The following is a 22,799-nucleotide window of genomic DNA, read 5'->3' on the forward strand; positions in this document are numbered from 1 at the left end:
GCTCGGGGAGGGGCGGGAGGAGGGCTGGGATGGGGCACTATCTTTGATGCCTTTCTCCTGTCCTGGTCAAGCCAGTTTCTCTATGCCTTTCCCCCATTTCTGCTGATCGGCAAGGTTCTGGGAAAGATAAATACGGACAAGGCCCGGGTCCTTTTGATTGCCCTGGCATGCCCCAGAAAGCTGCATAACTGTAATGCAGATAGGACATGGTCAGTTTTTCAACACTGGCAAAACATGATTGAGAACAGTTGTGTACTTTCTACAGTTTTCAGCACCAGGTTCTGGAGGAGACAGGCTCATTGCTGACAGTCGTTAGCAGCAGCCCATCAAGTTCCTAGTAGACAGAGCCAAAGATAGGCTGGGGATGGTGTGAAATCCATAAGGGTTGTGTGGTCAGAAATATGCAGACCTCCTGATGGTGAGTCAGGCTGCATTGAAAACTTCCTGTTTTGTGTTACATTTCCTGTTCTCTGTTTTGTGTGAACACTGATTTTAACAAACTTCAGTTATAATTGCTTAATAGCAATACCTGTGCCGCCTTTTAATATAAGGCTGATCGCATGACTAGTAGGTGCTAGTTCAACGACATTAGGGAATCTTATCTTCTCCCTGAGATAATGGATTAAATTGGTTTTCAGACATACTCGGCTTTCACAAACTGACACTATGACCAGCTGTGTGTAGATGCCCTGTATAGCACACTGCACTTCCTAGTAAGGTATGGCTTTCACTTATTCCCCGCAGGATTCATATGATGAATCACTGATCTTGACTTGATGGCAGGATACTGGGATGTGCACACATGTGCATTACTAGTGATAGTCAATGGCAGAGCTGTCTCGTCTACTACAAACACAGCCGTTTGAAGAGTACTCTGACTAAAGGCAAATAAGAGTAGTCTTATCACACTGATCTGCTGTTAGCCTCAGTCTATTCAGCCTTTTTGCCTCATTTTTCCCCCTTGTGCAGGGCTGTCTGATACTGAGCGATGAGCTGAATCATGCATCACTAGTGCTTGGAGCAAGACTGTCAGGAGCAACTATTCGAATCTTCAAGCACAACAGTGAGTACCTGTTGGGGAGGCACTTCCTCTCAGACATGTCAAACACTCTTTTTTGAGAACCCTGCCTCTTGTTGCTGTAAATCTGAATTTCCAACTGGGAAACCCATTTCCAGGAATTGGAGGCTCTTAGGGGATGCTAGCACCTTGGAGTTAATAGTGTTGCAAACCCTGGATTGGAAGCTCTATTCTCTGCAAATTGGCCATTAAATACAGGTTTTTTTAAGGTTGTTGAGAGAGACACTTAAGGAAGAAATTTCTTAAACTGGGTGAGTGAATTTAGTTCTTTATGTAATGTGGGTATCTGATTAATTAAATCTAGACGTTGGAGGCAGGTGTCATGTAGGCTTTCTCTTCCCAGCTCTGCCAGTACTCCTCCGCTCCAATCAGTAGCACTTTATGGTGTTGCATTTCTGGGTCCCCTTATAGCTTTTCGTACGTAAAGTAGGGATGTAAAATATTAAACAGTTAACCAGTAAGCATTAGTCTTACCATTAACTCCCAGCCCTGGGGCCAACTGGAGTGGAGCCCCCGGGCCCTCTCCCTTTAATCGGTTAAACAATATAATTTTAATAGTTTAAACTATTAACTTATTTTTAAACAATATTTACATCCCTAATATAAAGCCAGTGCATGGCTGTCTGGCATATGCAGGGGAACTGCTGGTGTTCACACCTTTCAGTTTGTATCATGTATGGGTCAGCACACATACAGAATCTTATTACAATCCATGTCAGATACTAAAGTGGTGAAAGTCATGTAAGAACCTAGATAGATGATCTAGGTTGTCGTATGGTTTTAGGTCATTGCTTAGTTTCCTAGGTCAGGATCTAGGCTGCAATAAGGTTCCCTAACATAGTTCTGTAATCATTGTCCATCATATGAACAAAAAACATTAAAATTAAGTACCCCTACCCATGCCTGGCAACCATGCTTTGGCACAGTCTCCTGGACTCTGAAACCAGAAAGAAAAGGTTCTTTTGGCTCCTCCCACTGCCACTTTTCAATATCACACTCTTTCCTCTTTTTTTGTGATTGTCTATGCTTCCCGCCAGCCTCCCCATAATTTGTTTTCCATGCCTGGCTCTCTCCTCCGCCTCCCTGTCTTCATCCTATGTCACTTAAACTTCCATGTTGATCACTCCATCTGTAATGTCTTTCTTTCCTTTGGGCTCTTAGTCTGGACTGACTCCTCCATGATTTATTCACATTAGCCATTCCATTAACTGGATCTCCAAGTGCTATGTGGTGTGCTCTTCTCATCACTCAAATGCACTCTGATGTTGAATGACAAGACCAATCTCTCTCACTCCTCTCTGCATAATTAAATGTGCACTGTCATTCAATTCAGGCTACTGATGTCTTGGAGTATGCTGCTGCTCACAGCCCTCCACTTTATTGTTATGGTGTGGTATGAATTCTTCTCTCTCCTGTGCATTCGCCTTGCCTCTGGTCTCTGCTCCTCAAGTGCAGTGTTTCTAGAGGGCAGAGGCCTGTAACTACCCCAACTTCCTTCACTCACTGTCCTTTGCTTATTTTACTCTGCTTTGTTCCTTGTGTATTAGCTTTCTCTTTCCACACCTCCAACCCCATCAGGTCTCATCAGATTTTCTTCCTTATTAACTCTTGTCTTTTCTCCACCCACCATCTCGTTCAGTTTATTTAAAGACAGAAATGACATTAGGGGAGAACTTGCTTCCTCATCTATCTTCCTTTGCCCAATCCCCAGCTGTCTGCCTCAGGCCCATCATCCTTGAACTCATTCTCTCCTCTCTGGTGCCTTTGTTCCAACCACTAAGCCTACTCTTGTTTTTCCCAAACATCAAATGCCTTCACTCATCTCCACCTGCCATTTACCAATCCATTTCTCTCTTCCCTCTTATTTCCAAGTCTGTCTCTTTCTGATCTCTGTACTGTTGTACTCTTAACCAGGGATGACCAGATCCTGGCCTATAGTGGAAATCATGTGTCAGTGCTATACCACACAGCCACAGTCACCTTTAACATGAGATGTGGCTTGCAGGAGATGTGGCCTCCAATGCAATGTGGCCAAACTTGGATCATGATAGAGTATAGATTCCACAGGTATTAGTCTCTGTGGGCCACTCTTCATATCAGAGGGTGGCTGAGACTTGTAGCTGTGACCTCATTTGTGTGCTCCTGCAGTTAGTTATGTTGTGCTAATGCTTTTTTTTTTTCCCTATGCAGACATGCAGAGCCTGGAGAAACTGCTCAGAGATGCCATTGTGCATGGGCAACCTCGCACCCGCAGGCCCTGGAAAAAAATCCTCATCCTGGTGGAGGGAATTTACAGGTACAAGTTATTCTCTACCTTGCCTACACTCTTCACAGGATTCAGCTGTCAGGGTTTGGGTTCCATTGCTGGACCAAGCTGTAGAGCTGATTAATATGAGCATGCCTCTTAGCTGTCGCTCTTGATGAGAGACGATTTGTTTTAGACCTAGATTGATCTGTAAGCTCCTCCCACGTGGCCTCCTGTAATAACAGCTGGTACTGATGGAAAGCTTCCCATCTCCTAAATACAGCACAAATTCTAACTCATCTAAACAAATTGTTTACATCAAACATGCTAAGCTCTGGAGCTGAGGTTTTAGACTGTGTTTATTACCCTCTAGTCCAGTTCCCTTCTCTGGTGATCTGTTATTGATCATGCTAATGGGAATAGATGGCAATATGTGAAGATCTCATGACTTCTCTGAGAGTGTGTGGGAGATATAAATGGGAGATCAGTTGCCCTTGCACCTAGTTCATGACTTAAGGATCAGGTGGTCTGGAGCTGCTGTTGGAAGGCATGGCTCAGCCTGGTTGGTCTCATTTAGGAGACCAACAATGTCAAGTTAACTGGTGGCAGCATAGGACACTGAGGTTTGTGAGGCAGAGAAGCAGCATCTGTTTTAGATGGAAACACATTACAGAATGCATTGGATTGGTCTGTCATCCTTGCTGCAACTTAATCTGTTTAACTTGTGATGCTGACTTTCAGAATAAGGAAATTTGGACACAGAATGCAACAAATCTTGTTTTTAAACATAAACACTTGTAAAAGAAATTTTTCCATAGATGTGTTATGGTCTGTAGATAATGCTTCCACGATAATTACATAACTGCTAAAAGCAAGTAAAGATAAGGAGGGTAGGAAGCCAGTTTAGAATCTCCAAACAGAACCCCAGCTATCAAAACCCCTTAAAGCTGAATCTAACCTGATTTGATCTGTTTTTCTTCAACAGCATGGAGGGTTCCATAGTCCGCCTGCCTGAAGTGATTGCCCTCAAGAAGAAGTACAAGTCATACCTGTACCTGGATGAGGCTCACAGTATAGGTGCCCTGGGTCTCACTGGCCGGGGTGTGGTGGAGTATTTTGGACTTAACCCTGAGGATGTGGATGTTATGATGGGAACGTTCACCAAGAGTTTTGGAGCTGCTGGAGGGTACATTGGAGGCAAGAAGGTAAAGAAGTGGTGGGGAGACATGGTAGGAAGCAAGCTATTCATTTGGGCTTCTGAAGATTAAAAAGAGGAAACTACTAGTTGGGTAACAGATAGTTAGGGCCCTACCAGGTTCTGTACCAGGATACGTCCCTAGAGGCCTTGCTAATTTCAGAGTTAGCTTGTTTCTTGAGTTCACGTGGTACACTGGGAACTAAACATTGTGCAGTTCAGTTATGTGGAATTCTGTCCAATGTGGATGAGTTGAATCCAGGAAAAAGTTCCCCTAAGAACTCCTAATTCCCTTGAAGGAGTGATAAGTTAAAGCTGCTGAGACTGTGGGAGGAGAGGTTGTGCAATTCTTCTGCTAATAGCTACTCAGTGCTTTAAGGTAGGGATTTTTTTTTAATTGCTACCTGTTAATGAAGCTAGCAGTGAGAACTCTGAAGGCAAGGGTTTCCTAGCTCCTAATTAAGCTCTATGGAGCAACACTGTATGCTATTTCATCTGCTCTCAGGCATCTTTTTTTCTTTCCATAGTCCTTTCTCTCTTTGCTATATGCTCGATAGTCCTCCCGGGGGACGTCTAACACCTCTTGGGAAGCCCTGCTCTAGAGCAGTGGTTCTCAACCTTTTTTCATTTGTGGACCCCTTTGCAAATCTTAAACGTTATGTGCAGACTCCCAAGAGCCCTGTGTGGATACAAAATTTGTATCTGCATCTGATCCTCAAAATATTGGTCCATGTCTATAAAGCAGATATCCCCAGATTTGCAGGGCTGTAACCACAGGTTGAAAACCGCTGTTCTGTGGGAATGACAGCCTTTCGCAGACCCCCAGGCGTTCATAGACCTCAGGTTGAGAACCACTGCTCTAAAGCCCTCTGGTGCTTGGAGGGGACAAAAACAGCATCATGCTAATAGAACTTGAGTAATATATGTTGAGAGAAATTTCTGCCCCTGGTTACCGTTGTGCAGTCCCATAGCTTTTTTCATAGCGGAGGCCAGAATTTGTCCCACTATGTGCTGTGCTGTTTTACTGTAGTGGTTCTCATTTCTGGGGGTTGTGGAATAGTTTTATTATACAATGACTGATAAGTAACCGTTCCAGGGAGTGGTGCCCATTATCTTCCACGTGGCTTGCTTCCATCTTGTGGCAAAAGCTATATTTGAGTGCAGACGGGAGGAGTGGGTAATAGAAAGGGAGTGGCTCTCTGAAGTTCTTGCTAATACCTGCTGCCTTTATCTATAGTGCACTTAGCAGAAATCCCTTGTGACTTTTATATGCCTTGTTCAGTGACGTGCTTAGCAATGATTTGTATCAAACATGATACATAGCCATCTGCAGAGCCTACTCACCACCACACAGGAATGAGAGGATTGATTTGCATCTTCCCATGACAGAATGATTGCTCTCAAAACACAACCTGTGCACAGCTTGAGTAATTCCAGACATCTTGTTGGTCACAGAATTGGGTTTCGCATCGGCAGAATGAGTCTACATTTGAATTAGCAATTTATTTATTTATTTTATCAACCATCATCCTGCCTTGGGATACAAACTATAGTGCACAGGGATGTTTCACCCCTACTGCTAACACTTCAGTTGTAGTAGATGTTAGTTACAAATGGCGTAAGCAGCTTTTTACGAGCTTCCCAGCCTTTTCTAGGTGACTTGTGGAGTATGTGTGTGAAACGTGTGGTGCTGTGCCCATTTGTAGGGTGGTCATGGTGCCACTGGAGCCTATTTCTTTACGCTCTGCCTGAGGCTGGTATCTGAAGGCCTCCTGTGTTCATTTTGTCAGGAGCTGATTGACTACCTTCGTACGCATTCTCATAGTGCAGTGTATGCCACGTCACTGTCACCACCTGTTATGGAGCAAATCCTCATCTCCATGAAGTGCATTATGGGTGAAGATGGCACAACTTTTGGTAAGTTTTTTTTCTATTTGGTAAATGCTTCCAAATCCTGGAATGGGGGGTCTATGACTGCTGGAAACTGAACCTTTTTATAACAGTGGCACTGGTAACTGTGCTTGCTGCCAGACACATTAGCATGCATTTTTGTTAAACCTAATTCCTGAAGCGATAAGATAGTTATTCACTGATTAGAAGGGATGTTACAACTAATGCTGCTCTGCTAGTAATCTAGCAAGGTAATTCCAGCAAAAGGTAGGACAGGTTAATCTTACCTAAAAGGCAAACTGACATTTTGTACAGTGCTGAATTTTCTCTTCTATATTGATTTACCCCTCTCTCTCAAAAAAAAATGCGAACTTAAACACATCATATCTCCCTACTCTGAGTGATCTGCTAGGATCCTAGGATCACTCAGAGAAAGGTGTAGTGGTTGAGTTTTTCAGAGTAACTGGAAATACTTAGCAGCAAAACTACAGTATTTAGAATTTGTATCATTCCAAATTGAGACCTTGTTTTGAAACGAACTTGAGGCTTGGTCTAGCAGTTTTTTGTTTATAATATAGCATGCTCATTGTGCATCAGCCTTTTTTAAAAGTTGATGGGTGTCACTATTTCATTCAGAATACATATCATTTGCAGTCCAAACACCTTTTTTTGAATTCTAAAACTAATACAAATATATTGGATTCATAGTGTTTTGAGCTTTTGGCCACAAGGTGGTAGTATGCACTGAAGAATTGTATTTGCTCTGTAACTGTGAGAGAAAAGATGGGTGAGATGATATCTTTAATGAACCAACTTCTGTTGGTGAAAGAGACAAGATGAGCTTGAAAGCTTGTCTTTCACCAACAGAAGTTAGTCCAATAAATGATATTACTGCACCTACCTTGTCTGTCTCAAATCCTGGGACCAACAAGGCCCCAACGACACTGCAAACGCTGTGACATTAAGGCCATCAGACTAGTTGACTTGACAGAACTCCTGTGGTAAAAGAATGTTGAACACAACTCAAGGTAACTTTTTTTTCTCCTTGTCTTAAATCAGGAATAATCTAACTTGTTTGTACTATATTAAAGTAAAATTAATGCTATTGATTGTTGCTATGGTGGTAGCTCTGGAAGCAAAAGTAGCTAATCACCAAGGCAATGCTATCTGCAGTCACATCTGAGTGCTTTTAAGGGTACACGGCAAAGAAAAGCCTGCAGTTCAAAGTCTCTGAGGTCTGGGTCAATTGACTCATGTTACCGGGGCTTGAGCTGCAGGGCTAAAAATAGCAGAGTAGATGGTTCGGGTTCGGGCTGCAGCCCACGCTTTGAGTACTGGATCCTGCACTAGAATCCTTCTCTCTAGCTCTCCAAGAACAAGCATTACCACATGGTCGGTTATTGATGGATACAACTATGGCAAAGAGATGAGTCATGCATCCTTTCCTAAAGGTGACACCGTCAGAGCTACTTTGGCTGATCATTGGTCTGGGGATTGGTCCTTCAGTGCCTTCCTCAGCTGGGGCCTTAGCAGGGGGTTGGACTAGATGACCTCCTGAGGTCCCTTCCAACCCTAATATTCTATGATTTGCCAACATTTCAAACTGATCACCTCAGGCACGGCTTCTGTTGGGTCACTTCCAGTGTCTTCTGTGTTTAAGCAAGTGAGGACTGAAGAATGTGTAACTAATTGGAAGTTCCACATAAATGGTTAAGACGAGCACATGTTACCAGTTTTTGAAGGTGGCTTTTAGGAGCACTGGCATTTTTAGTAACTTTTCTGTATTGCCAGAGAAAAGTTCTAAGCCTTTGAGAGCTGGTATGTAGTATCAAAGAAACTTCATATTGTGGCAGACTTTCATGTGAATTTTAGTGCTATTCAAAGGTGCTGGATTTGACAGCCTGGAAAGCTGAAGTTTTTTCATTTTATCCACACTCAGGTAAATGGATCACTGCAGGCTCATCTCTCCTGGAAGAATATCATTAAGTTGTTAAATTTCCATTTGACTTCATCAGGGTGATTCTTGCTGGGATGATTACTACAGTACTTGAAATGGTCCTTTTTCAATTCATTTTCAGTGCAGTACCAATTGCCAATTCCTCTATAGTTCAAGTTCGTGAATCAACATTTCTGTATATATTGTTTTAAAGTCACTGCTGCTTTGCAGTCCTGTTCCATGGAGAAAGCTGGTTAAAACTCCTTTGTGCAGACCTAGCTGCTGCTCAGTGTAACCTTAAGGAACTCTTGTCCTGTTTTTGACTATCACTGGACCACAAGGACTAAGGACAGGATGATGATGTTCAATGTTTGGAAAGTAAAATTATGTAAGATACAGGGATAGTGGCCCTAATGAGTGGTAACTGTGGAAGGGAAACAGGTAGATAGCTTAAGGACTGTACTGGAGTGCTGTTGAACATCTCTGAAACCAAGAGTAATACATCATGCTATATGAACATTCTCTGGCCATTCCGTAGGCAGCTAATTAAGATTTATTTACCGATGGGCAAAACTGAGGCAGACAATGGCCTTGCCAAAGCCATATAAGGAACTGATAGTTGGATTTCCTTGTTCTTGGCTCTGGGCTCTGAGCAATATAAAGTCTGTAATTTGTATGTAGTATTCCCTGCTGGATAGAATGGGAAGAGATAGTTAAGAAAGAAGCAGAACTTTCTTCACAAAAGTATTTCTCAATTTCATGAGGCATCAGCCCGGGGAGGGAAGGCGGAGATCTCCAAACTTGCAACACAATATATTGCTGCTACTACAATCTAAAGTAAATTGTGCAGTTGGAGGAAATGTTCCCTTTGAGGTCTTTCCAGCAGGCTGTCACTAGCTAACAGGATGTTAGTAAGCATGCAGCCTAGCTAAAATACACATGGAAACCAGCATGGCCATTTGCAAAGCTCAGGCAGGAGGCGAATGCAGGCTGAATAGATTTAGTTAGGTGACAACACATGAATATGCAGCCTAGATTGGGATAGCAACTTACCTTTTTACTTCATTATCTGTTTAAACTAATCTGTCAGTGCTGGCTATTACCTGCTGACATTCATAATAGGTGCCCACGTGGTGCTGTCCAAACCAGCCCATATGGCTTTAAAAACATCATGTGTCAGTGGAAGTGACTGTATCCTGGAGGGGTAGGCTAGAAAACATGGCCATTCCAGCTGTCTAAGTCAGCAGTTCTCAAATGGGGGTCCACAGCTCCCTGGGGGTCCGCAAACCCTTTCAAGGGGGCTGTGGGGCCCTGCGACTGAAACCCAGAGCCCGAGCCCTAGCACCCCCCACGGAACTGAAGCCAGACGGCACGGGGCTGAATCCCCGAGCCCTGGTGCTCCCTGTGGGGCAGAAGCCCTGAGCCCATGGGCAGAGTTGGGCACATGGAGGGCATTCCTTTTCCCCACCACCACCAAACTGCAGCACAAGAGCACAGCAGTCCTGGGGGCAGCTCCACACCTCTCTCCCCGCCCCCAGGCCAGATGGGAGGTGGGAAGCCAGAGCCAGGCAGGGTAGTACTGGGTAGCTGCTGCTCTGGCTGGTGCCATGGAGCAGGCAGTCACAGCATTTCCTCCTCTCCAGGTTGAAGCTGCTCCTCGGCTCCCAACCACCTCTGCACCAGCAGAGGTAACCGGTAAGAGCCATCCGGGTTGGGGAGACCTGGCTCTGTGGTTGGCAGAGCCTTCCCAGCACACAGCCCCTAGCCACCCTCCTGCCCACGCACAGCCCCAGCTAACCCCCTTCCTGCACTTGAGCTACCCTCCTGCCCGCACACGGTCCCTAGCCACCACCCCCCTCCCTGCACCCTAAGCTGTTTTCAGACTTTTTGAGCTAAGCCCCTCCACCTTTGAGTTATAATTTTTGGTTGTGCGACACACGCACACGCTGGGTGGCCTGCTGAGGTGAGTCAGGGGGTGGAGGTGGCACTCCCTCCTTGGACCCTGCCATGCAGAGGTAACTCGAGCCCTGCTGACCCCTTCCCACCCCCCAAACAGAAGTCAAAGTGCACCTATGCCCAAGGCCCCTCCCCTGAGGGTGTGCCCCCCTCCCTAGGCTGGGACCTGGAGTTTTTATAGCATGTCGAGGAAGCCTCAGAGAGAAAAAAAGGTTGCGAACCCCTGGTCTAAGTGATGGCTGAGCCATGTTTCTGTCCTTGGGCAGCTGCTGCCATTTCTTTTGCTGCTCTTAGTAGGTGCTCCTCAAAGTCCTTCTCTGTAGCAATGCAGTCTTGGGTCCCTATCCTGCAAACCTGAGAGTCCACCGCTTCTATTTACTACTTTACTTATAACTAACTAAAGCGACAGTCTTGTAGTCTTGAAATGGATCGTATGAGTTTGCTTTCTGGAGCCTTTGAATGTTTCCGCAAAAGTAACAGGAGCTAAGAAGGGAACATCTGAAATATGTGGGACATGCCATCTTCTAGGAACAGAGCCTCTAACTGCAGCTTGTATGGGCATCCATTCTCTTGTTGCATTGGGCTGTATGATTATAAAAAAGTGAAGGGGGAATGAGATGGTTTCTAGATTCAGAGTTCCCATCAGAGGAAGCATAAATGGTGAGTGCTGCAGATGTGAGCATGTTTTAACAGTTCAACATCCTCCTGTCTTTCTCCCTCTTTGAGGGCCCCTCCCCAAAAGAAAAAGGGACATATGTCTAGCCGTGTCTTTCTGCATGGTTTTGAAGACTTCCAATAAAGGAAATGAAACATTTTTGCATTTGAACTTTAATTTCTATAAAACATGAACATCCCCATATTTTTAAGGAGCATCCTTGTTATGCAAGATGACAAAATGCCTTCTAGAGAGTTGATCTGAGGCTTGCGAAGGCAAGCTTTAGGGTAGGACATAGAGGAAGCAGTTGAGTGGCTTCAGTGGATGGGAGTTAATTATTGCCTTGGACAAGTAGAATTTTCAGTATAAACCTCTAGCTTTTGTCATCCTTCATCACCATGGTAGGAACGGGAGAGCAGACTTTGCAAGGCTGACAAGTTGTTGCTGCACAAATGAAAACAGCTAACTTCAGAGAACTGGAAGGAGGCCAGCCTTACAGGAGTGAATGGAGGTAGGGTGGAACAAGTAGTTGTGAAATCCAGGAAGGGAGATTTTGAAAGTGATTGGAGGGTGTGTTGTGTGATAGTTTCTATAGTAAAAATTGTCCAGTTCCAGCAAGCTGCCTTATCCCACCAAAAAAAATGTGACATGTAGATTAAGGATTCTCAGTTTGCTCATGTTAATCAGTAAAGCAATCAATTGGTTCGCTTTCATGCGGACTCTGATAGTGTCTGATCTTGGTGCTCAGCAACGTTGTGAATGCTCACTAATCGGATGTGGCAGCATCCAGGAAAACCTAGCTACTGTAGAAAGTAGTGTGGATAACTCATTAGAGGTGCTCTTCCTTCATTACTGACCCTAGTGCTGTAGTGTGGTGCTAGGGACACTCTTCACCCCGAGTCAGTAAGTATTCCAGTGCCTGTGCTAGAGAGCATTGTGCTGCCAGAAGTGTCCTTCAGATTAGACATAAAACAGACCCTTGGCCCTTAAGCATCCAGTGGCATCTTTGCAATGGTAAGGAGGCTAATCCTGGCTAGATTCCTGCAGGATAGCTGTGTGTACTTCCTTGCTCTTGCAGTCTCCACTGAATGTTAGTATTCTAAAACAGAGGATTAATAACATTCAGTGTCATTAGCATAGAATGTCTGTTGAATTCACAACTCATAAGCGCCTGCCTTTCTGTGTAGGGTGAAATGGTCCCTATAAATGAAGTCTGGTACAAATTGTGATTTTTCAATCTTTGGGGCTGAACAATGCGTGAATCTTTGTTTTTCCAGATAGAGGCTCCAATATATGAAATAATTCACTGAGCCTTGTTAAATTCAAGTCTGCTGAAACTAGTTGTGAATGACTGCCTAGATAACCATAAAGAACCTAGCAAAGCAAAGAGCAGTGAAATGAAGCTATGGGAGGAGAAGTTTAAGGTAGATATTAAGGGAAAACATCTTCTCACAGATATTTAGGAAACAGAAAAGGCTTTGTGGGAGGAAATTGAGGTTCTGCCCTTTTCAAGTTGCAAATACAGGATACAAAAGATATTCATGGCAATGGTGTAATGCAGGGTCCTGTGTAATATTCATGCTAAGCTGGATGACTGAGCGGGCAATTCCTGGATCTTGTGTTTCTGCAGTGAAGAGCTTTACAAACAGATCTCTCAACTGAATGGTGATAGAATCAAAGTATAGGGAAAACCAGCGAGAATTTCCGTTAGCAAAAGAGCTAGTTTACAAACTGTGTGTGTATTAAATGGCCATGAAGCAAGTCTGCCCAAATACTTGTCATATATAAATACAAAATATTACTGGAAATGGAAATCCCAGATAGACACCCTGCCCCCTCTTAAAAAAACAAACAAACAAAAAAAACCCCCAGAAACTTTTAATAGTAAAATTTTTAAAATCTTTGCAAAAGCTCTGACTGTTGCTACTTAACTGCTGATATTTCTTTTACTCAGTCAAGTGAGAGTGGAGAGTCAAGAAGAGAAATTAGTAAGATGGTCACTTGAGGATTTGGTTTCCTCCCAGTTGGCATGCTTGAGTAGTTCCGAACTCGGATGCATCTGCCTGACTTGGTGATGCCCTCTCTAGATTTGATGGCTGTTGCTCTTTCCTGTGCTCTTTGCTCAGAAATAGTAAATGCTTTCTTTTCAAAGACTAGGTCAGAGTTGAAAATAACATGGTGAGTTCCCCCTCCTCACCCTTAGTACAGATTTGGGATATGCATTAACTCTGGGGTCCTGGCCTGACTACTGGCATCAGTAGCGCCATTCAGAAGGCTGGACCCTTAAAGATCCTCCCACTCAGCCACAATGAGATGGGGATTGAGTAGGGATGGACTGTCGTGATATGGGACTGGGGATTGTGTGGGACTGGTTAATTCTTTATGCTGTGACTGGGTTCTTTGAATTGATCTAGGGATTTGATGGTTCGGTTTAGGGTGTTTGTTATTGTCAAGGGCTTCCAGAGTATTGAATGGGTGCTCTTTTGTTGTCCATGATGATAATCTAATAAATTAATAAGAATTTACCCTCTGTGACTTTTGCAGAACCAGTTGGCTCAGTTTGAGTCAAAAGTTTGTTGATGCTACAAATTCACTCTGGGATCTGAGAATCCAGCTGGGTCTGTTCTGCCTCTTGCATAAGAGCCAGCAATATAGATCAGGCATTTGGAATTGGGCTGATGATGCACAGGCAGAGTAGAATTCAGCTTGTTCACCCCAGCAGTGTTGTCTTCACAGGGCTGACAGGAGTGAAGGGAGTGGTTGTCAGTAAGCAGGACTGACTTGAGGCATGGAGGAAGCAATCTATGAAATAAGAAGGGGCTGAGTGAGAAGTGTGACCACCTTTGCGAACAGTGTTAAGGAGGGGTTGAATCAGGACAGTTTGAACTAAACCTTCTGTTGTCTGCCCTCTCATTGAGCAGAATGTTAGTTTAGTCTTTTCAAAAAAGAACCAAGTTTCTTCCCTGGTGATTGTGAGAAATGTCTTGAATATGAACCAAGAGTAAATTGGTACAATAGTAACCCTCCAAGTGTGAACTGGTCCCTTACATATCAGTGGGTGTTAACTGTGCAATCTAACCATGCCAGTGTAACATCAGCACTGGTAACTGTTTCATTACTGTTCAAAGCATGCAGATGATATTCTGAAGATTGACACAATCTAAATGGTGGCATGCTTTGCGTGGATCTTAGACTGTGGGGTAAGCTTGTTCAAGGCTGCCACTTATTTTCCTTTCTGAGTTCATGTTTGTATTATGGTAGCACCCTGACATTTCATTTAAGGATGGTTTCCATTGTGCTGTGCACTGTACAAATGTGTAGTAAGACTCTCCCTCTTCAAGAGCTCATGATCTAAATAAAGAGATTGCAAAAGTTGATGTGGTGGACAAGTCCCGTCTCAGGAGCCATCTTAACTAGAAAGTTCAACCAATATTAGACCCTGAATTAAGATCAATCATAAATAGAAATCTGTGTAAACAGTTTTAATTTAATCCTTCCTCTGCTCCTGAGCCCAAACACAGCACTCTTGAGCTAGTTGCATTAGAACAGGAAAATGAAACTCAGAAACAAACTTCAGGAGTCTGACCTCTAAAATTCTAATGACGGCAGGGCACAGGTAGCCTTTATCCCAGTGTACCTAGTCAAGGTCAACCCTATACCGCCTACCTTAAGTTGACCTCACCTACCTACATCAGTGTAGAAGCCACAGTGCCTTGTTTCCATCAGCATTTTACATGACACAGCTATCTTGAGTAAACTATCTCTCTGTAAAATTGTACCTTTTTTTTGCAGTGTTGAAGCAGCCTCAGACTAGCTAAATCAAGATAAAACTACCCTGTACCTGGTCTCCATTAGGTTTTTACAAGATAGCTGTCTCTTTAATTGAAAAAAGAGAATTTTTTTTCTTAGCAGAGGTGAGACCTACATGTGCACACGCAGGTGTAATAATGCAAAGTACAACCTAAGGAGCAGACCTGAAAGCTTGACACTGAATGTAAGTGGCTTCCAGCCCCATGTTTGTAATCTGCTATTTGTACCTTGTTTGCAACGTCAAAACTTGGGCAATTTCTATATAGTTCAAACAGAAGCAGTGGCTGCTATTGCAGTTGAAAGGGGAATAAAAAGTCCTGGTGCAGGCTGAATTTGAAAACATTCAATTAGCATTATATTCAGCTTATTTGAATTTCCACTAATAATGGACTTGTTAATGAGGTGTTAAGTTATCACCTTAGGAACCCAGGGACCAGTCAAAACTAATTTGAGCAAAGTGAAACATTTTTTGTTGCGGCCCTTGAGAATCCCAAGCTGGGCTGGGGAACTGATGGAGAAACAAATACTGTGGGGGTCATAAAGAGTTTCCTGCTTCTCCCCAGGGGACTGACAGCTATAAACATCACTCACTGTTTTTGTGCCTCCAGCAGGGGGTCTTTTAAATCCATTGAGCTGCTGCATCCCTATCTCCCTCCCATGGAGCATAGTCAGACTCCAGGAAAACCGTTTTAACCTGGGTGGGGGGTCCTGGTTTTGGTCCTGTGAGGAATGTTTGTTTACAAATGCTGACAGAACTTGTATTGTTATATCTTCTTTGATGCTGTGTTTATTGGGTTGGGGGTGTCAGCACTCTCCGGTATGTTTCTCTCACCTTTTGGACTTTTAATCAACAATGTGGTGTTTGTGTAGCAGCTGTTAAAAACTTTCTAATGCACCACTTCAGGTTTCAGGTGAGATCTGTCTCTTCACTCTCCTTGTTCCTATAGCATAGCAACTCCTGCTATTTCTATGTTTTCTTAGGTCTACATAGCTACAAAAGCTGAATTGTCATACAGGGACAGCAGCTAGGAAATCTGAATCTTAAACTAGCTTTGTTTAAATGGCTTATTTGTCTGTCTTCATCAATTTAGAGATCAAATAAAATTATTAGGTGCTTTTTTTCTCTCAATAAATAGCACATGTATAGCACTCTCTATCCAGAGTGCTTCTAGAACACTAATCCTCAAACTTGGGATGGAAGTAATATTCCTGTTGTGAAACAGCACGTCTTACTAATGCCAATTTTTTTTCTAATACTGATTATTTGATTTGGGGTTTGTGAGGTGAAGCATTTGAACAGGAATGACTGGCTGCTAGCAAATGAGATGGCAGAGAAGAGAGGTTCTAGGCCAGGGGTGGGGCAGTGTGGAACTTGGGAGTTCTTAGCTTAAGCACTGGAGTATGAGTTACTAGATCAGAGGGCCTCAAACTTCTCATTTAATCTTATTTGTATTTATTGTAGAGGCTAGGAATCTGTTCTGGACCAGGACCCCATTGTGCTAGGTGCTGTACAAATACAGAACCAAAAGGAAGGTTCCTGCCCCAAATTGTTTACAATCAAAGTACAAGAGAGGCAACAGATTGTTTCCTTGTACTTTCCCATATCTCTGTAACCATGAGACAATTTAATTAGTGGGTGATAAAGGCTGGCATGATGGGTTGATTGGAGGTGGGGCATGAATAGTCTCATGGACATGATCTCTTTTTCCATCAAGCAGTATCCCTGTGGCAACTACAGCATTTATTTACACTCAGAAATAGTATTAGGTACTATTGCCATATAAGTAGCTAATACTTTCCTAAATGGTACGGGCACATAGCAAAGGGTGCTCCCGGCCTCAGAGTGCTTACAATCTAAATAGTAGTTCAAGCTGCCCTTGGCAGCTGGAAACAAAGAAAGCCCTCCATGTGACCAAATACCAACCTTTGCACTAAGATTTTTGTACTTGTTCTGACAAAACTAATGTAAAGGGTGACAGGCACTAATGTAAACCACCCTAGTGCAAGTCACTCTTTACATTGGTACAGCTACACTTGTGTGAAACTCCCCAGTGTGGACAAGGCTGAAAATCTCTCATGACTGGTACCTGAATGTTTAAAGAAACTTTTTTTTAAAGAAAACACTGTTCCTTAAATCATACGTGTGCATGGGGGAAGCAGAGAGCTTTTTTTAAGCATGCACAGCAGCTACTTTTTCTGTCTTTTAAAGCTGTAATATTTAGTATGTGAGCTTGTGCATAAGTGCCATCCCACGTTGGAAAAATACACTGTTAATAGAACCAAGCAGTTTTCTAATCTTGCCAACATATCTTAATTTTTTTTTTACTACCATAAAGGTAGTGCCTGTAGAACACAAAGTTAAAATAATTTATTCTGAAACCAGCTATGCCTGTTTCTCTTGCCCTTACCATCTCATTCCTGTTTTTTTATACTAACTGTCTGACTAGAGGGGGTTTGCTGGTATAGCTATAGTGGCTAATCCTCCTAGTGGGGATGTAGTGTATGCAAGCAAAAGTGCTTTTGCCATCATAGTTTATCCCAGCTCCCCGAATGAAATAAGGCTATGTCTACATTACCGTGGCATAGCTGCAGTGCTTATAGTGTAGACACTCCTAAATTGATAGAATTATTTTTTGTTGATGTAGTTAATCCACCCCTCCAAGGCAGGAGCTAGGTTGACAGAAAAATTCTTCCGTTAGCTGCATCTGCAGTGGGGATTAGGTCAACCTAACTATACCATTCCGGATGCAGATTTTTTCACAGCCCTGATTGACATAGCTACGTTGATCTAATTTTGAAGTGTAGACCAAGACCTAAATTATGCTGACAAGTTTGGTCATAATTCAGAATGACCTGGACAAATTGGAGAAATGGTCTGATGTAAACGAGATGAAGTTTAACAAAAAGAAATGCAAAGTGCTCCACTTAGGAAGGAATAATCAGTTTCACACATACAGAATGGGAAGAGACTGTCTAGGAAGGAGTACGGCAGAAAGGGATCTAGGGGTTATAGTGGATCACAAGCTAAATGAGAGTCAACAGTGATGCTGTTGCAAAAAAAAAAAAAAGCAAACGTGATTCTGGGATGCATTAACAGGTGTGTTGTGAGCAAGACATGAGAAGTCATTCTTCCGCTCTACTCTGCGCTGGTTAGGCCTCAACGGGAGTATTGTGTCCAGTTCTAGGCACCGCATTTCAAGACAGATGTGGAGAAATTGGAGAGGGTCCAGAGAAGAGCAACAAGAATGATTAAAGGTCTAGAGAACATGACCTACGAAGGAAGGCTGAAAGAGTTGGGTTTGTTTAGTTTGGAAAAGAGAAGACTGAGAGGGGACATGATAGCAGTTTTCAGGTATCTAAAAGGGTGTCATCAGGAGGATGGAGAAAACTTGTTCACCTTTGCTTCTTGTTCTATCCTTAGAGGCTATGGGCTTAAACTGCAGCAAGGGAGGTTTAGATTGGACATTAGGAAAAAGTTCCTAACTGTCAGGATGGTTAAACACTGGAATAAACTGCCTAGGGAGATTGCGGAATCTCCATCTCTGGAGATATTTAAGAGTAGGTTAGATAAATGTCTATCAGAAATGGTCTAGACAGTACTTGGTCCTGCCATGAGGGCAGGGGACTGGACTCGATGACCTCTCGAGGTCCCTTTCAGTCCTAGAATCTGTGAATCTATGAAAGTTAAATCTTGCTGGTATAACAGCATCTAGGGCTTTTGTCAGCATAGCTCTGGTTGGGGTGTGATTTTTTTTTTCCCCACACCCCTAAGAAACCTGCATATGCCACCAACCTTAAGTGTAGTCCAGGCCTTGATTTGGTTGGGAAAAATCTGAGGCAAAGGGGTCCACCAATCCCAGGCACTATAGGTTAGGAATTGACCTTGAGCAGAAGAAATAATGTTGGGTATTACAGAAGTCTCTGAACTGTGTCTCCCATGTGGTGTTCTACCAAGACAATAATGCCTGTAGTCAAATGCCAGGAGAAAGTATTCAGAGGTCTGACTGAGACAGTGCCTAACACTAGCACTTCTTCAGTCTCATCAGCTTTTAAAGACTGGTACTTAAGATTATTTGCACCCTTGTGGGTGCAAAGAAAATATTTTCTACTGCTTAGAGTATGCCGGTGTGGATCCCACTGTAGATGAATGAAATGTGGTCTGTTTTAAGTGCAGTAAGTAGTCTGTGGTATCAAGGCCTGGATAGGGTCTAGACTGTACATAGCTGCCCAGATAGAGAACCTCTGTAGAATACATTTTTCATGGTAGACATCTTCTTGTTCTGTACCAGGATTTCCTGGACCTGTAAGGAGCCATCCCTGTCCGTGATACGCAACAAGCCAGCAGCCACATGTCTGGTGCAGACATTTTGGCTCTAGATGGAGTATCTGAGAGATCAGGTCCAGGTATCTGAGAACTGGATCAGCAGCTAAATGACTATCTGTAATAGGTCTGTCAGTCAGAACTGTCTTGGCCTTGGAGCTATGAGAAGGATCATGGCTCTTGATTCTGGGATTCAGTGGAAAGACATAAAGCAGGCTTCTGTTCCCCTGCAGGAGGATGGTGTCCAGCAATGATCCTGCACTCAAACCCCCTCCGGAGCAAAAAGTTCCAACCTTTAGCATTGTCCTATGTGGCAGTCTAGCCGCAGTCTCCACTTGCTATCTGAGTGTGTGGTCATGGTTAGTCTTTTCTCATCCTAGTAATGAAGTTTTTCAAAAGGCTGCATACTTGTTGCATAATTTGTAAGGCAGCAACATGGAGTTAATCCACTGACCGCTGTTACACTATGCATTGAGTCACAGTTCAGGGCAACTGCACTTGTATTCCCCCTTTATGGTCCTGCAAGGGCACCCACTCTAGGCTTTTCCCTCCCTTATGATCAGGGTATTTCAAAGCTGAACAGTTCCCTCACTACACTGCCCCAGAAAAAGGCATGCTATTTAAGCAGCCTTCTCTTGCTTTCTCTTCAGAGACGGCTAACCGTTAATTACCACAGTGAATCTACCAACAGCTGTTTCTAAGCAAGAATGTTTTATTCTTAATGTAAAAGAATACAGAGAAGCAGTAAAAGAACCTCTGCACATGCTAATAAGCTTACCAGAGATCACCAAGATTCCACCATGGGCTTTGGCAGGTGAGCAGTCCTTCAAATCCCACCCAGGGGTTTCCCTGTGGTTTCAAGTTCATAACACCCTTTGCTCAGAACAAGAAGCCCCTGAATCTGAGTGAATCCTTTATCCAGTTTGGGGGTCTTCGAAGAGACTGACTAGGTAACCAGCCAGACAAGGAGTCTGTTCTCCAGTGTAAAGTTTCATGTGACTTAGGTGTTGCCTAACCAGAGAGGTTATGTTGACATACCCCTTCCTAGAGACTTCCTGGGAAACCCGTTTAATTTTAAATGGTTTAATTTTTAATGGTTTCGAAAAGTCCTTTGACATTCCTAACACTTCCCAACATTTACATTAGTCATATCTCCTAAAGTAGGTTACACACAATTCTACAATAATACATTGGACCATTGCATTTTTAATACCATAGCCCCAAAGATATTTAAACTTACTTCAGTAAGGCTTATCCAGGAGATTGTCGTATTTGTCACAATGTGGCTTTTGCTGCTAGGTCAGATCCCAACTCCGGGAGAGGAATGCTACAGTCCTGTTCAGCTGATACAGTTGAAACGCTTCCTTCCCACCATCCTTAGGGAATGCTGCTAGCCAGTGACCCATAATGGGATCCATACTGAACATTCAATTGAAAAGAGAACTATTACCCTACAGTAACTGTGATAGTCTTTGAGATGTTCTCCATGTGAATCCCCTGACTGACCCAACATCCCTGACTTTTGGAGTCCCTCAATAACACAGGCTTTGGCTTGCAAGGGAACTGAGGAAGGGCTGTAGCCACTCCACTGTTTGTGCTCTTGCACGGGAGCACAAGAAAGAACAGGGTGTAGGAGTGGCCTCAATGGACACTACTATTCAAAATATTCCTGTCTTGCTTGCATGAGACTCATGCACACATACGCTGACTACAACATCTCAGTGACAGCTAGAGTAGGGTAAGTGAGTGTTCTGTATGTGACCAGACTTGATACATTTCAGTCTCTGCAGATATCATAGCATGCTAATTTTGAGATGTAAATTCTCTAAGCTTAATGAGAATTTGTCAGTATTATAAATGGACAGTAGTCTGTCCATAGTTAAGGTTGCAACCAGGGCTCCATTATGAGCTTGACATTCTCACAAACCTCATCCTACGAAAGGCAAGACAGGAGAAAAGTTGCCTCAAAATATTATTCCTCTTAGAACGGAGCACAACATCCTCCCCCCTTCGATCTAAAGTAATTTCATGAAGTATTTTTTAAGTTACCACTTGTCAAAAATTAGCCCTTTTGACCAGTTGAAAACTCTCTAATATTTCTTGGCCCTCTCTCATTTACAAAGATTTCCACATTGGCAGTGGGTAGCTGTGGAGAGACCTTCCATGCACAGGATAGTTATTAAAGAATCACAGAAAAAATTAATCGCATTCATAGTCATGTGTCTATTGCTGTCACTGAAGCCAGCATGGAAAAGTTTCAAATACAGTACTCCAGTGTGGAAAACTTTCCTTGGCAGCTTGTTTGTGAAGGGAACAGTTTTTGTGAGTTGAATCCTATAGACATAACACTTCAGCACAGAAATATGCAGGCATTTGGACAGTTAAAACTCTTCCTTCAGTTCTTTCTATTCTCCCTCTGTGGGATTCTTCTCAGACCCACAACAGTTACAGCACTAAGCTCAGCAGAAGCAGTCTGAGGTATTCCTAAGCTCAGTGTCAGTCTGAGATGCTTACCAGCAATAAATGAACTATAGCAGCTGGGAGGCAATGTGTACCTGTGACCGCATATGTTTTGCTTGTGAGTGAGAGGGGGCCAGGACAATTCATCTTAAGAAATTCGTAATAACTTGTGGGTTGTATTTATTTCATCACAATCAGGGTTATTTGTATAAATCGTTGTGCGGAAAATAATTTGGCATATAATGTAAAGTTTTAATCACTTTATACTGTAAAGATGTGCCCCAAATAGCTGAATAATGTCCAGCGTTCTTTCTCACTTGCCACTGACTCTTCCAGCTGAAATCAGTTTCTGGTGTTTGTTCCACAGCTCACAAGGACTGGAGCTGATGAGCTACCATGCTCCGTCCTTTTGCAGACTAGGACCATCACTTGGACAGGGTCTGCTGAGAGGGAGTGTAGACAAAACGGCGGCTAAGAACCTGGAGGGAGGGGAGAACTTGAACTCATAAACAGTTCTGTGTGCTGCAGCTCAACATTAACAGGTGTCTGGAGATCTTGCCAGTCATACAGGAGCCTAATTTATGCTCAAATTATACCTTCTCTAGAAATATGAAGGAAATTTCCAGTAAAAAAACTCAATTAATAAAGTTAAGGCTGCTACAGTAAGTAAGCTAAGCATTAGAAAAATTCCAGTTAAAAGTCAAAACCCTAACCTTAAAAATTATTTTATCCAGTACATCCAGCTGCTCTTGCATGGCTGGAAGAAATTCTTTCAGAGTTTCTGCATTCTTTCCACCACATGGCCTCCTGAAGGCCTTTGCTGTGTCCATTTTCTAAACACACATTCCTTATCCAGGTCCTGGTCCTTTAATCTTTTAAAAGGTATAATGTCGTGCATTGGTATATGCCCTGCAGAACAGTTAGCCTTACCCATCACTGTTTCCCAAGTATCCTTGAAGAAGATCCAGCTATCCTGACCCACAAATAAAATCAGGCAGTACTGCAGTTTTATGTCCTTTCTTTCCTCCCACTGCCCACTCTGATACAGGTCTGTCGCATCTTTAGGTGCATTTAACGTGTGCAATTTCAGCTTTACACGGTCGGCAAAAACGAGGGAAAAAAAGAGAAAAATAACAATTTAAATACTGTTTCTGTAGTGCGGGCGATCCCGCCCGCCATTACACTCAATGTAATTTTGAAAATACACGATTTTCGCTTTACGCGCTGACTGCGGAATGTAACCCCAGCGTAAG

At 43.2% G+C, this 22,799-nt stretch overlaps 1 protein-coding gene across 1 annotated transcript in view; it reads left to right on the top strand.

Moving 5' to 3' along the window:
• SPTLC2 (serine palmitoyltransferase long chain base subunit 2) overlaps positions 1-22,799 on the top strand; it is a 111,788-nt gene that overhangs the window by 41,489 nt on the left and 47,500 nt on the right. Inside the window, exons 6-9 of the mRNA XM_045015064.1 lie at positions 970-1,063; positions 3,269-3,374; positions 4,309-4,528; positions 6,309-6,435. Of these exons, the coding sequence (XP_044870999.1) occupies positions 970-1,063; positions 3,269-3,374; positions 4,309-4,528; positions 6,309-6,435 (547 nt within the window). The remainder of the gene's footprint in view (positions 1-969; positions 1,064-3,268; positions 3,375-4,308; positions 4,529-6,308; positions 6,436-22,799) is intronic.

The sequence above is a fragment of the Mauremys mutica genome, chromosome 4, assembly GCF_020497125.1.
Source record: "Mauremys mutica isolate MM-2020 ecotype Southern chromosome 4, ASM2049712v1, whole genome shotgun sequence".
In the NCBI taxonomy this organism is placed as follows: Eukaryota; Metazoa; Chordata; order Testudines; family Geoemydidae; genus Mauremys; species Mauremys mutica.